The sequence below is a fragment of the Lutjanus erythropterus genome, chromosome 4, assembly GCF_056507025.1.
Source record: "Lutjanus erythropterus isolate fLutEry1 chromosome 4, fLutEry1.hap2, whole genome shotgun sequence".
NCBI lineage: Eukaryota > Metazoa > Chordata > Actinopteri > Lutjaniformes > Lutjanidae > Lutjanus > Lutjanus erythropterus.
In genome coordinates this window covers 34,709,185-34,725,620 of record NC_139320.1, presented here as the reverse complement: position 1 = coordinate 34,725,620, position 16,436 = coordinate 34,709,185, and the positions used below count along the sequence as shown (strand labels likewise).

The following is a 16,436-nucleotide window of genomic DNA, read 5'->3' as shown; positions in this document are numbered from 1 at the left end:
TCAAACTACAGAAAAAGAGAGTCGGTGAGAAAATGCACCATCTACAGTAAACTGTCCTTATCTCTGGAAGCTGCTATCTGATACAACATATCAGCCACTGTGGGAAAGAGGAGAGGAGAAACTAGAAGTAGTGGATGCAGAAATGTGTAAAAAGTTTATTTCTATTGGTCAGCCGAGGTCTGCACTGAAGTGTCATGTTCACTCGTTCACTGCTGTGAGTGAGAGAGATGTCAGATGCCCAAATATTTATACATTTTAACAGTGCAATTACAAAATGTAATGTAAAAGAAAATATCAGGGGTCCGGCCAAGTGGGTCAAGTGACAAAGCAGAGCTGCAAGAAGAAACATTGCGTGCAACAGTCCACCTTCCACCTTCTCTGACTCTTTCTCATACGCACGCCATGTGCACCCAGCATCTCTGCTGCTTGCACTGCTGGCATTTTGTCGGCCGGTGTTCAGCTTATGCTGAACAGTGGTCCACAAGCAGAGGCAGCAAGGGAGATAGTCCGAGGAAGCAGTGTCCAGTGTCCTTCTTTGTCAGAGACAGAGAGAGGGAGAGGCACACGTGCAGAATGGGGACCCACCAACAACAACTTCAGATCAAACTTGACACAGACCAACAAAACACCAGCTGCACAAGTGACACCAGTGGGTAAAATGTACATATATACAGTATATATATATATATATATATATATATATATATATATATATATATATATATGTGTGTGTGTGTGTGTGTGTGTGTGTGTGTGTGTGTGTAAATCACTCAGAATTAGCAAACTGAATCAAAATCAAAATCAAATGCAGAATTGCAATTCTGGCAGTGTTGTTTTTCTTCCCCATCCCCCCGCCAACTTGTGGTGTCCACCACAAAAATAACACTTAAAAGATGACACACCGTAGCTTATAGCCCTTAATATCACACTTGGTACCATAGACTATTTTTTAAAAAGAATTTGAAAATGTAAATGACAGTTGTCAGGGTGTAAAACCAATGATCTGTTGATCTTTACAAACCAAGACTCGTGTACTCATGTTCTAACAATGGCGGAGGTGTCAGCAATAAAAAAAAAAAAAAAATCAAAAAGCTGAATTGTGAACACCACTATTACATATTAATAAAAAAAAATCTCATGTCATACACACGGCTGCTGAGTGGATAGTATATTGCAAGATTGCCTATCATGGTGGGAAACAAATTAAATTTGTTGTCAGTGACATTTTTACTGATGCCTTCAGTATTTTGCAACTTGCCAGGTACATTAATTAACAACATTTTCTCATTATGATCATTTAAACCTCTTTCCATTGGCATTACGCTTCCTTCAAAATCATATTTGCCATTACAAATTAGTTATATATAAACAGAATTTCTAGGAAAGAGGCTGGTTTTTGTCCTAAGACTGAAACGGTTAACATGAGGAACCATCTAATAACAACGCCGTTTCAGTGTTATTCTCTGATACTTAAGGTTAATTAAACAAGTGCTCTTAATGGTTTCAGTCTCTCCATCCTGTGCTTCACTCCATATCACTCTCACACTCTCCTGAGAGAAGCTGAGAGCAAAGGCCACAGATGCGGAGGAGCAATCATCACAGGCTTTTGACCTTAAGTTATGAAATCTATCAAGCACACGCTCATCGATCAAAATAATGAGAAGCAGTGCTGCACAGGACCAATAAACAAAACAAATAATGCAATTATTTCATGTACAATGTGAATTCAGTCATGCGTCTCAATCTAAAATGTATTTGTGTCTTCCCTTCCTGCATTAGAGGAACGTGCTCATGAGGAAACAGGTTCAATACCCATTATGACCTGATGACTATTACCTAATCTATCATCATTATTGAACCTACTATTGTATACTGCTACTGTGCACAGCCCACATGCAAACATTGTATGCTGCTATTCCCTGGTGGAAATTTGCTATGCTTCATTTAGGGTGGTGGGTAAACTGGGATAATGTGTAATGCAGGGGCGAAGGTAATATTACAGAGCCTGCATGAGTGTGTCAGCATGAGTGTGTGTTAATATGGGCTCTGCAAGCGGAGCAGTCAGCGAACACAAAAGCTCCCCCCAGCAGAGGGGGAGGAAGAGGAAGAGGAGGAGGAGGAGATGGGGGTTGGGGGTCGTGAAGCTGGCCAGGTGGGTGGTGGCTGGGGAGATGTGATGTGATTATGAAACTGATAAACCGTGACGGAAACAGAAGGTTTATCATCTCACAATGTTACGCTGAGTTGTGAAAGACCTTTACTAAAAAAAGACTCAGTGCGTGTGTGTGATTTCCTGCTACTCCTCCATTATCCTGTGTGGAGAGAAAATAAATGATCCTGTGATCATCTCTGCTAGCAATATCACACACTCAGCACCTGGTTTAGTAATATCATATTGATGCTATCCATTTTTATGCTGGAGAGAGAATGTGTGAGTAAATATGAAACTACTACTAAGAAAAATACAACCCCAGCTCCAAAAAAGTTGGAACATTTAAAAAAAAAAAAAAAAAAAAGATCTCTGACTTGTATTCAACTGACTACTGTTTAAGGACAAGAAATTAAATGTTCACACTGATAAACTTTATTGTTTTTGTAAATATACACTTATTCTGACCGTGATGCCTGCAACATGTTTTTAAAAAGTTGGGACAGGGGCATGTTTGCCACTGTGATACACCATGATTTCTTTTAACAACACTCAGTAAGTCTTCAAGAACTGAGGACACTAACTGTTGAAGTTTTGAAAGTGAAATTCTTTCTCATTCTTGCTTGATTTACAACTTCAAATGTTTAACAGTCTGGGGTCCTTCATTCCTTCATAATGCATCACACATTTTCAGTAGGAAACAGGTCTGGACTGCAAGACGGCCAGTCTAGTAGCTGAGAGCCACGCTGTGGTAAAACATGCAGAATGTGTCTTTGCATTGTCTTGCTGAAATAAGCAGGAATGTCTCAGTAAAAGACATCGCTGGGATGGCAGCATATGTTGCTTCAAAGCCTATATGTACCTTTCAGCATTAATAGGGTCTTCACAGATGTGATAATTACACAAGATGCCATGGGCACTCCTGGCTTTTGAAGTTAGAGATGATAACAATCTGGGCCCCGTTTCCCAGAGCCTTCGTAGAGCTACGTGCATCTTAAGTTGTATCTTAAAGTCTCCCTTAAGCTTACTGTTGTTGACATGGGGCTTTTGCTTTGCGTAGCAGAGTCTTAACTTGCATTTTTAGATGCAGCAACAAACTGTGTTTGCTGACAACATTTTTCCATGTAGTATCCTTTATGCAATTATGCAGTTTTTTAATGCAAATATCTTGTCTTTGTACTGTATTCACACAATACAAGTCAAAAAGTACTTGAAAATCACTGCCTTCTAATTTTATTTACATTTTAAACAACGTCCAAACCTTTTTGAAACTGGGATTGTACTCATGAGAGGAGGCAGAGTGGAGGAGACTCGTTCTCGTCAGGAAGGAGATGAAGTTTGATTTGATAGGAGGAAAAAGCTCTGAAGCTACGGCAGAAACAGAACAGGCTCCTCTCACCAGAGGGGAGGAAATAAAAGAGCACCAGAAAAGACTCTATAATGCAAAAAAATGGATTGAAAGACAAACAGAATAGTTTATCAAAATGATAAAAGACCACACTGGGCTTTCATGTGAGCAACACTTTCAGTACGACAATGAATCAGCATAGATCTTTAAAGCATGTTGGATTTCACATGAAAATGTCATTGTGCAATTAGTTTTGACGACACACTCCAGTACGAGCAGAAATGTCAGCATTACAGACAATTACCACAGCAGTCACAGACACAGAAAGACTACACACACACACACACACACACACACACACACCAATCCCAGTTTCTATGAATTATATCTCTGGATTGTGTTCAGTGGAAATGTTCTAATACAGGAAGTGCGCCACTCCTCTGCTGCACCGAATCAAAGATGTAGAGAGGAGCTCGGGGTGTTTGACTGGACATGACTTCGACACCAGAGATAAGGGTTGGTCTTGTCAACACTGTCTTGATTTTTTGTTATATATGAAAGCCAAGATGAAAAGAAAAATGCCTTTTTCACTCATTTTGATCGCATTCCCAGTCATATTGTGCGCCTATTTAAAAATATATCATTAACAATAATCAATTTCTTTCTATTCTTCAAAACCCAGTCATGTTTTGTTCCCGTAAAACAAAATATGACGTGTCCTTGAACAGACCAGTTTCAACCAATTATATCATGACATCCAACCGTCAATCAGTCTTAAACCTTCAGCGGCATGGACCTAACATTCAACAGTATTATGTATTTGCGTATTTAAGCACACAATTGCATTCATGTTGCCCTCGGGCTGAATTTTTTTTTTCTGTAGTTATCAATTTTGTCTGAAAGAAATCCATATCATACATCCCTTAGCAGCATGTTGTCATTGTCAGATGTTTAGCAGATATAATGTTAATCATGTCTTAGTTTAGTATTAACAGAATCCTGAACGCTGTGGCCTGCACACTGGGAGGATGGGGGTGGGACCTCAGTGCACATTTCATGAATCCCATGTAAGATTTTGTATTTTTCTCTTAGTGCTTTTTTTTTTAATGAAATTCTTGCAGATACATTCAATATGAACATGTCAGTGTTGCTTTTTAAATTTTTGTTTCTCACAATTTGTAAAGCACGATTCACTGTCCTTTTTCTCTGCTTGTTTTGTTGTTATGTTGACAAATATGTAATCTGGTAAGCATTATATTTCCAAACTAAATGAATTAGCTGAGGCAAATCTTATGTACATGAATTTATATGAATTTTAAGGTATAGGAGAAAAGGTTCCACAGATACACAATATAAATATAAATATAAATATACAATATAAATAGCAGCTCAGGAGATAGAGGACCTTCCTCGATCAGCATAATTTTAGTCTGCGACCACAATGCAACAGGCAGACAGCGAAGAACATACTGACCTCCGTGTAATGAACGACCCTGACATTTACATCAGCTGCTGACTGATGTGCATTTATCAGGCACACGCACACACAGCATCGATTTCAGTCACAAAGGAGACGGCTTGTGGAAGAATTTGTATCTTAAACGCAGCAGCTGGCCTCATTGCCGCTCCGCTCGCTGTATCAGCTGCACTACCTGGCTAGTTAAAAGGCTCATCTGATGCCTGCTGCTGCGAACAGGTCGATGCTTTCTCAGGTGGGTGGAAGGAATCGGTGAGAGGAGGAGAGATTGGGGGGTGTTACTAGTGTGAGTAAGATCCCCCTCGTGAGAGCGGGGGTCCGGATCAATGCCCTGACATAGATGAGAGAGGAGGGTGTGAGAGAGCAGAGATGGGGGAGTAGAAAGAGAGGAGGAAAGATGGGTTGTAGCGTCCAGTGCAGACTGAACAAAAGTAAAGAGGAGAATGGTTGAAATGGGCAAAGGGAGAAAGAAAAACATCAGGCGGTGTTAACAGCAGGTGAAGAGGTGAAGACAGAACTAAAGAGTGATGGAGTGAGAGCAGAAAAATGGGAGAAAACAAGGGTGTAAGAGATTTCACTGCGAGAGATTAAATGCTGAAAAGGACAGAGAGAGGACTGATTGGCTCTCAACATCTTCAAGGTTCTCCGACTTCTATCACAGTCTCCATCAACAGGCCGGCTTTTTGCTTCTCCGGGAAGTGGTTCTTTATTTCCTCAATGTCTTTTAAAGAATGGAGTCATTTTTCTCCCTTTTGTTCGGTGAAATCTGCCTCTATTATCAGGCTTTTTGCTGCCATTGTACAACAGACGGCATATAAAATTGCGACTTTTGGCTTTATTCTTTTTCTGCTTTCCATTAAGAGCTCTTTTCTGCCTCATTACTGAGTCACTGCAGTTTTAAATATTAATGTTAGCATTAAAGAGCGTGTGTGAAAAAGGGTAAGTCTTGGTCAAATTGATAAATGGAATCCTGATGATCACACCTTAATTAGAAGAAAAACAGTAAAGTCATAATCTTTAAGATTTCAGTCCTGGTTGATTTTTGTGGTTACTGGTGATAACGCTGAGAATGTCATAATAACATCAGTACAAGAGTTTATAGATTTTAGAGTAAATGACACATTTATTGATCACTTTGGGTCATAAGCACACTTTGAGCAGCCACTCTGTCAGGAAGACAGAAAACGGCTGTAGCTATACTCGTGCCAATGCAAATATGTTTCTTCAAAATATCTAGAACAGGCTGTTCTGGATTACATCCTCACACGAATCCTCCATGAATCCAGTGCAGAAAAGGTTGACTACGCAACTGACAATACAAACTACTACATAAAGAGTCACTAACGTATGTAAATACATTTTATGGCTATAAATGACAGCAATTAACAGTGTCAGAATTGGATTTAATATGATTAATTTAAAAGTTTAAATAAGATTTATGGGCCACCATGAGCTGCCAGAAAAGCTTCAATGTTATTTGGCATAAATCCGAAAAGGCTCTAACCTCTACTGGAGGAAAGAAAACCATTTTTCCACCAGATATTCTCTCACTGGAGGATGGTGATGGAGTTATACCATGGTCTCTGTGAAAACTCTTTTCTGCAGGTGTGCGTTAAAACCGCTCAACATGCTGGTAATTTGGCTCAAGTTTAATCACCGTTTGAAATTCATCTGCTTGCAACTTGTAACCGTGGCAACAACAAGAGCACAGCTGTCAAAGCGTTTTAACCACTTCTTAACAAGAAGTAAGGAAACAAGTGAGCGAACAGCTGATCGCTTCAGCTTTCCTACACGAGGATGTCCTAACCTGCTCCATGCGTCCACGAACAGGCTGAGTGACATGTTGCTCGCTTGAAAATTCGGTTCTATTTCAGCGAAGTTTCACGCACCTCCAACCTATTTCAACATAATAACATCAATGTGATGTCCCTGACGCTTCTGTTTCCCCTCATCAAAGCTGTCAAAGGGAAGGACGAGATTGATGTGTGTTTTTTAGGCGTTACAAGTAAACTGTCCTCCAGCTATCTAGAGACAAGGCTGGCTGAAGAAAATTACATTAGTTATGAATAAATAATTCAGACAATTAATTTACTCATCAACAGACGGAGGAATCTGAAGTACGCCATTGCGACATCACTCATATATGTGGACAGCTGCATCGCTTCTAGTGAAGTGATGTTACTCATTATCGACTGTGACAAGCCAGCTGAGTTTGGTAGTAAAAAGGACTGGAATCCTGTCATGACAACGGTCAGCTCTTGCTTCATAACTTTTTGGTTTGAGTGTAAAACTTTCACCAAAAAATCTGCAAATGCCTTTATTTCATATTTCTGGCAAATGACCGCAGTTACTTCGCAGAGAGGTTTAGATCAGGTGATTCTTTGCATCCACCTCATGCCTTCAAACCCTTTAACACACACCTACTTGTTAATTATCCCTTACTTGTAAAATTTCTCAAAGGTATTGAACTAACCCTGGTTTAAATTATGGGGGAGCTAAGATGAGCTCAGGTCCCCTGAAATCATAATTTGCAATATTAAGAGGGAGCTCTAAAACATTAGGTTCTTGAAATAAGTAATGCTAAAACATTGTGTGTTAATATGTGAATTACATTAAAACTTCAGAACATTCACTTCCCTAATTAACACAATGCTGTGCGCTGTTTGTCGACTGACTGACTGACAGACAGAACACAACACTTAGATCGGTTCCTGCTTTCTTTTTGTGGTTGTAAATAACACTTTCTGCACTAATTCCTTTTTCCCCTGATCACAACAATCCAGAGACAGAAGAGAAACGACAAGGAAGTGAAGGGTGAGTCAAAGCGAGAGAGTGTGACAGAGAGAGTTACACTGATAAACAGCTGTTTCTATGTGTCTGTGATACACAAAGCTCAGATGATGGTGTTGATACCTTAAACCAGACTACAAAGCCTCACAAGCTTTAAACAGTGAAGAAGTCTCTTTATTTCTCTGTAATTACGAAAACAAATTTGTTCACAATGTGGGATGTAAGCTATGAAGAGGTGTGTATGAGAGGTAGAAAACGTCCCTGCTGATTTTGTGATCTTGTTTCTTGTTTTTTTTTTTTGCTCTAGTTAATACATGTTTTCTTTGATTTTTTAAATAGTAGTCTGATATTCTTATTATTTAGCCTCCATGAACTGTTGTTGATAGTATAAACTGTCTGCAGTTGTAACAGTAGAATATTTTTCGCAGTAACCCGAAATTGACTGCACTTCAAAGTGTGCATGTGACATGTCGCTGTGCACGCTGGGAAATAGGGCTCTCCTGAAAGTCACTGTGTACTTCAAACCCTGAATGTTAGACTTCAGGTAGATGTTTAAATTCATCAGTTGCACAAAGCTGTTTAAATAGGACTAATTTGCCAAGGAAACGTGGCTGACTAAATAACCTCCATTCACTCCAGCAGAAAATATTTGCCTTCTGAAAAAAAAAAAAATGAACAGTTACAAGACATTTTACTGGGAAAACAAAAAAAAAGTTCTACTAGCATAAAATTACAGTGCAGTACGGACCTGTAGCATGACTGATAGGTGGCTTCTCGATGTGGTGGAGCTCATTACTTCAGCCAACTCACTCAGGATAGTTTCCGTGGTCAAATGCAAATGACTCACCGCTGTCTATTTCCAACCAGTTACTACGCTCTCTGAGAACTGTTTCCCTTCTCATTACTCGCTCAACAGCTCTGTTAGCAAGCCACAAACTATGAGCTACGTTTGCCTTTTTTTTTTGGGCCATTTGGCGCCATCCATCAGCAAGTGTCACTGACTGTTACCATGGAAACATAGATGTTAGACTGTCAAAGTGTCTCTTTACAAAGTAGATGATCTGCTGAGTGTTTTATTGTGATATATCTCTGCATAAATGCAAAACAGTGATTAAACTATTAGCTAATAAAGATTTCTTTCTCTTTTGTCACTCACTTTATTCCATCGTGGCATCTCTCTCTGCCTTGTTCGCCCGTACACACTTGCTTTTTAACTTTTAAATTGTTTTTAATGCGGTCGAACGTTATCCATTGTCTTTGTATCAATACTAGAGTCACTGAGTAACTTCTCATTTTGTGAATGAAGAGAGCCCCACAAACCCCAGTTCCAGTCAAGCATGCTGGAGTTCCTCAAAAGAAACGTGTCTGCGGTGGAAATGCCCAAATTTACTCTGAGTTTCCTTTAACGTCACCCGCCTGTTTGGTATTTCTGCACCAGAGGATACAAAGGCAACTGGACAATTGAATAAAACCAGAACAAAAACTCCATCTGGACTCTTGAGGTACTCAAGTACTGTCAAAAACTACAGTATCACTGAAGCACTAAGAGTTGTGAAGGCCCCTGTGTTTTGTGCTTGTTACTCTGAGAGAATTACATTTGATAGAGTTAAACAAGAGGAAACAGAACAGCCTTACTCTCGTCGGGGTTAGGCGAGGCGAGGATGGCGCTGTGCTTCCTCTTTACCTCCTCAACTTTCTCTGCCAGAGACTCGATGAAACCCCGGATCTCCTCCACCTGTCAAGAGAGAGAGACAGAGACAGAAAAAGGCACTTTAGATCTCTTCAGAGCTCAGGCAGGAAGCACCAGTGATTAGCCTGAGTGATGTTGACAGAAACTGAAATGAAGATGTCATTATCATATTAGAGGCAGAGCGAAAGCAGAGTGGAGCCGGTTTAAGTGAGAGAACACATGTTGAAAAATGTTTTTCATGTTAGTCTGAGCTCGGTTATCACCTCTCTTACGAATGCGTCTGACATTAAATCCACCTTCAAGTGCTTAACATAAATAGATCATACATTTAAATTCTAAAGACAAACAAAAAAAACATTTAACTGGAAAAAACACATAAAAATAAGGAAAATAAAAATAACAGTAAAATGCAAGTAAAAATAGACTGTGCTAAATAAAAGCAAGGTGTAAAAGGTGCATTTTCCATTTTCCTTGAAAAATATCCACCATCTCTGCTCCTCTCAGGTTGTTTTACAGGCTGGGGTAATAGAGGCTAAAGGCGGCCTCGGACAACTACCAGAGGACCTGAGGGATCTAGTGGGAACATATCTCTAAACCAAATCAGACAAGTGGTCAGGAGCGAGACCATTTTGGGATTTGTAGACCAATAAAATAAGCTTTAAATCAATTCTAAATCAGGTAAAACAGGTAGCCTGTGCAGCTATTTTCTCGTCAGCACACAAGCAGCTGAATTTTGTGCATATTGCTGTAGATTGATACTTTTTTTTGGTAGATCAGAGAGGAGAGCGTTACAATAATAAAGTCTACTATAAATATCCTTTATTTAACCAGAACTCTGGCAATATTTTTGAGCTCACAGAAGGCAGTTTTTGGATGTGGGGATCAAAACTTAAATTGCATCTCATTTACACTAGGGGTGTAAGTCACAATACGATATTATATTGATTCTTTGGACAACGACGACATGTTTGCTGATATCACAGTCTGCCACAATACGCTCTTGATTCACACGCATTCAGTTATACTGACATTAACTCACAAAAAGCAACTAAAATAAGATTCAAGAATTTTCATATTGGACCTTTGAATATTGAATCAATATATCAATCCACATCGATGTATCATTACACCCGTAATTTACACCTGGTATTAAACTGGGATCTGTCTGAATGTGACATCCAGATATGGAAAAACTCATTTTAATGCAAGCTGTAAATGCTACGTGATCAGAATGTGATCAGATCTGCCTGACCACATCTGGAGGTAGTCTGGCCTGCATCGTATATAACAACCTGGATAATGTATCCAGATACAGATCACATTTTGACATGTAAATGGGGTCTTAAAGTCTATGATGACACCCAGATTTTTAGCTTGGTGTCACTGACTTCAGTTCAGAGGTTCATATCTCTCTGTGCCTCTGCTCCAATGATGAGTACAGCATTCTTGTCCTGGTTTAAAGCTGAAGGAAGCTCTGAGCCATCCAAACATTAATGCCCAATAAGCATTTGTGGGGGTCATCAACAAGGCTCATGTCATCAGGAGACACAACAACGTAGAGTGGAATATCATCAGCATAAAGATGAAAATCAATGCCATTTGTCTTGAAAACACTGCCAAGGGGCAGTATAGAAAGGCTGAAGAGGAGTGGACCAAGGATGGAGCCTTGTGGTATGCCACAGTTGTGTTCTGTGAGGGATACAAAAAAAATCTCTACCTGTGTAAATGTGAGACAAAAAGACCCATATTCAAATTAAAATCTATCGAATTACCACGCACAGACATCCTCATCAATATACAGCTGTTATTCATAATAAATACAAATAGAGCTACGCCCACTTTATTTAAATGAATGTTTTTAAAAGTCACATTAGTCAACAACAACTGCCAGGAAGGGTGAATCACTATATGCAGTAAAAACAACTTAGTTTTCTACTTTAGATACGGAAAGACCCACTTACCTGAGTCTTTCCAACCTGTGATGTAACTCAGGATATTGAAGTGTGAGTGTTTGAATCAGGGCTTTGAAAAACAAGATGATGTGGCTACACTACGTGGCACAGGCATTAATCTGCTGCTCCAACAACCTCCACACTTCCTGCAAGACTGTCCATTAGATTTTGGAGCATAGCTACAGGGGTTTCCTCCCATTAAGCTATAAGAACATTAGTGAGGTCAGAATGATGTTGGGTAATAAGGTCTTTTGGTCACAGTCGGTGTTCCAGTTCACCCCAAAGGTGTTGGATGGGGTTGTGGTTGAGGCCAGACAGGTTTACACCAAACTCAGAAAATAACTTGCTTTGATGGCTTTGGCACACTAAAACAAGAAAGAGTCTTCCCCAAACTGTTCTCACGAAGATGGAACAAGACTATTGTCCAACACATTAGTGTTCTTCAGTATTAAGAGGTACCACAAAGGCAAAATGTGCAGGATATTTTCAAAAAACAATGCATAGAAATATACAATGTAGAGACCATACAATGGTGCTGGAATAGGGGGGACACTTTCAGGTGTTATAGTAATAAAGTGGTAACGTCTTTGCTTTGACAGCAACTATAAAAGAAATTCATGGCTTTTTGTAAAAGTTTTTGTGCAGTAGGCTACCTGTTTTAGCTGAACTAACTGTTTGTTGCTCAGAGAGGCTGAGAGGCTCTTTGGTGTGTGTCTGCGGGGTGTGTCAACAGAGCCATAGGCCTACTGTTTCATCAATAGATCATCAATGAAGGGAAAGAATGCAATCAGGTGGTGCTTCTACAGCAAAAGCACAAGTCTGAAACCACTGAACCAAAATCTATAAGTGGAGGGTAGGCAGAAAATGGTGCCAATACCTAAATTCAACTGCAACAGCTGAGTTTCAACCAGCAGAGAGCAGTCGATTTGCATATTTCTTTGAATTAATATATCAAGATGGACCTGAATCCATGAACACTACTAAATACTCACGTATATTAGTTTTCACAAAAATGCAAGTACACAAAAGTAGTCCATATAGTCTAACATTTCATGAAAAAAATGGGAGCAAGTCTAATTAGTTTCTTATGATAAGAAAAAAATCTAACACCAGGAAAAACACATCTAGATCTCCTTCAAAATCTTATTTCATTGTTTCGTGGCTTGTTGCCTACCTATTGAACAAATCTCCAGCACGTTCTGCAGAAAGACGAGACGAGCTGACTAATAAGTTGAAAATGACATATCTTCATGGAAAAAAATAAACAGGAATCAAAATAGCACATTTACAGTTTGTCTGTGTCTCATTCCCTCTCTTTGTGACAGAGATACTAAAAGGAATTGTTTTTATACTTTATTTTTCTTCAGATTAAAGGTAGAATGAATAGGATTTATTTATTTATTTAACGGGGACAGGGGGGTGGGGGGGTTGTGAATGTGAGCATGAATGTTTATCTCTATGTGTCAGCCCTGTGATGAACTGGTGATTTGTCCGGAGATAACCCCGCCTCTCACCCAATGCCAGCTGGGACCTTTCAAGGATAAGTGGTTACGGACAATGAATGAATGAATGAATGGACACACGAGTGGTGTCAATCTTCTCCACCTCTTGGCAACAACATGTTTCATGTTTTCCTCAAAAGCAATGTGTAGACTCATATTATATAATCCCTTTCATAATCACTTATGACCCACTAGAGGTGTGTGGTGCTGGCTGCATCTGCAAAGACTCTGTCCTTTCCTTTTCCCCCCCATTATTTTGCTGTGCTTGTGATGCATTACCATCCAAAAACACTGGTATTTGACATCCTGATACTTTTACAAACAGCTCAGACAAATACTACTGATTCTACCTCTAAGCACATCATTATACGCGCTAAAGAACTGACCCTTGACGCACATTACATTCATATCCTTCTTTGAATTCTGCACTTCACAGCATCAGCTGCCACCAACATCCAGGTTTGACACTCTAACCAATCACCTCCCTCTCCCTCCCTGTAGGCTCGTCACCAACTGCGCTGCCTCTGGCTCAGGCAACATCTGGACGAGCAGCAGGTCACATCTGTCAGTGACTTCATCAATCCCTACTTTCATCTCAGTCTGTCACTTTTTCCTCCTCTACATCTGCACCAACAGGTCTGCCTGTTCTCCATTCATTCTTCACTATGATACATCCATGGTTATTTCCCCTGTGCACCTTTCACCTCTCACAGCTCTGTGCTACCTCCTTCTCTCCATCCTTCCACATATTTTTGAGTTTCTCCTCCTCCCAGCCTGGGTCATTATTCTCCCATTACCTCTTTAATTAGCTGCTGATTGGATCTGTTTTTTTAATAACAATATAATTGGCTCTGGAAGATCACTGGGGAGAGACCATGCAGGCACTAGAGAAGGCACACTGAGGTGCGAGTTGAATAAAGTAAGACAGACAGGTAGGGAGAGATCACATGGTTAAGACTGAGACAGGAATACAGTGAGAGACAGCAAGTGAGCAGAGGATGAACCCACTTAAAGCTGTCTCACTTTAGAGACAATGTGTTCGTGAGTCATGATGTGTTTCCCAGGTCTCTAAAGACATCAGGCAAATTTTATTGGTGTGGGAGAAAACCAATTTGAAAAGCCCACATACATGCAGAAACAAATAAAGAGACGCACAGGACAACTTCACTGTTTTTTTTTTAACTTTTCTTCATGAGCTTGACATGCTCGTAAACACCATGACATTTTTCTGTACACGGTACAAAAGCCTGCTTCTCACCATCTAATTAAAAAAAAGGTCTAATTTTCATCTGGTAAGGAGAATAATAAGGAGGCTTGGGGCCACAGTGACTCTGTCTTGCTTTTGCTCACTTCATTCTTGCATCATCCGGTGAAGGATTTTGGGGGCATGATATGAGCCATGTTACACTGTGAAAGAGGAGCACTGACAAATGTAATGATGCTTGTTATATGCATCTCAAAGCACGACAAATACATAAAGATAAGACTGAAAATCTTAAAATTTTGTCACTGCTTGTTGTTGCTATACAAGTTACCCTTTTTTAATCATAATCATCAGTCATTAATAAGGTGAATTTATAACTTTTCATTAGCACAAACTTAAAGTTATACAGTTTAAAACTATTAGATGTCAAATCTGAATAGGGCGTTTTTCAAAATCCATCATAATTTTTCATATGGGCCCAGTACGCCACTACGTATACGTGCATCACATGCTGGAGGATGAACCGAAGCAAGCTCTCAAAGTTCTGCTACATTAATAAACTGTCATCCGCAGCCAACATTACTGTCAGGAGCTGAAGTGGCCTCTGTTTAAAAGGCAGAGTGAAGATACTGGTTTATGTATACGGCTCAAGCTAAGCAATACATATTGGAGACGCATGCACTCACTTCTATCAAAGGTGTGAAGTCAACAGACAACATATGGTGCAGGCTCTTACACATCCAGACTGAAGGCCATAAAGTGTGGAGGTAAACAGCCGACGTCAGATGTCATACCTGCTGTCACGACACGGCAGAAGGTAAAGACTTCATCACAGCTACCATCTGTACTCATTTAACCACTCCAGAAAAAACTTCAACTCCAACATTTCATTTTTAAACTCAGTCATACACCAGGTTGTGTTTGTACACCGATTTGTTAGACTGAAGAGCTGAGAGGAACAAATTTCACTCGCCATGTTCATTATGGAGAAATATGTCACCCATATGCAACAGTAAATCTCTTCCATATGTTTTAATAGTTACAATCAAGTTTTGTTGTTGTTGTTTTTTAATCATTGTGTAAATACACAGAATGAAAGGGCTTACAAGAAAAAACAAATCAACATAAACCAGATCCTGGACGCAGCTCACTTCCAAAAATAACAAATACCAATTTACAAAGTGTACATAATCAGATTGTCAGACCTTTATGCGCATATATAATTGTAACCTACAAGGACAATCAAAGTAAAGACTAATGAAATCATCCATCCAACATCTTTTCCAAGGTTTTAGGACAAAGTAAGCTCATAAGACAATCATTCCAGCTCTTTGATTATGTACAATACTGAGTATCCCAGAATATTTAAGGATTGCATTAGATGCTAAGGCATAAGATTTAAAAGTTCATGTCCTATTGAAAAGATAAATTTATTGTTGGTTTTGGTTTCCTCATGGAATTTTTCGACAATGACAAAATGCGGTCTTATCCATTGATTGCAGGGCTACTGAATGTCTCTTTACATTTAAGGTTTCTATTGGGGTTTCTGTATAAAGGTTTGAGTGTCATATTTTGACATCATCACAAAATCCTCAAATTGAAAAAAGTGACTTATCTAATTAAATGAGTTGTCTTTGTTGTTAAATCACCTTTATTTAATAAGTAGAACTTGTGCGTTGTGTGCGGCAAGCAAGAAAGCAAACAGTTTTGACTGCTGTTTTTAAAGGCTAAATGCCAACAAATATGGATTGAAGAAGAACAGTTTGTTCAATTTATTCTAACTGTTTGGATCACACAAGTTTGAAGCAATCTACACAGCAATACTGGCAAAAAAAAAGCTGAGCAGGATTTTAATGTGGATTTAGAAAATATTCAAATGACAACATTATGAACAAAGCTTAGAAGCTTCGAACTATCTGGCACAGCCCTATTTTAACACGACTACATACTCATGCTCAGATAGATACGCTGCACAGTGAACTACATGATACTTATTATGGCACAAAACCAGAAAGAGACCCAGCCACATGCATACTTGCACAAAGAAATACCACAAACACATTAAGAAATCAATACCCACACTCTGAGGGTCATGTTTCTGGAATGAGTGATGGACAGAGGTCTCTGCACCGTCTGGTTTCCCTCCAGATCACCACTGAGAGCTTAATTAACCCGTCAGGGTGAGAACCTGTTTATTCTGTCACATGTTACTACCAGTTCCTCCTCTCTGGTCCTGCTGTCTGCCTTGTCCACATCACTAACTTCACAATCCTCTTGTGCTTGTAGCTTGGTCTCCAGTTGTTCTCTGTTGTCTCCCCTGTCTC

The 16,436-nt window shown here is 39.5% G+C and overlaps 1 protein-coding gene across 3 annotated transcripts in view; it reads right to left on the bottom strand.

Annotated features, from left to right (window-relative positions):
• stx1a (syntaxin 1A (brain)) overlaps positions 1 to 16,436 on the bottom strand; it is a 98,045-nt gene that overhangs the window by 52,166 nt on the left and 29,443 nt on the right. For all 3 annotated transcript variants that reach the window (XM_084717780.1, XM_084717778.1, XM_084717779.1), the window contains exon 3: positions 9,400 to 9,499. In XM_084717780.1, coding sequence (XP_084573906.1) covers positions 9,400 to 9,499 — 100 coding nt within the window. The remainder of the gene's footprint in view (positions 1 to 9,399; positions 9,500 to 16,436) is intronic.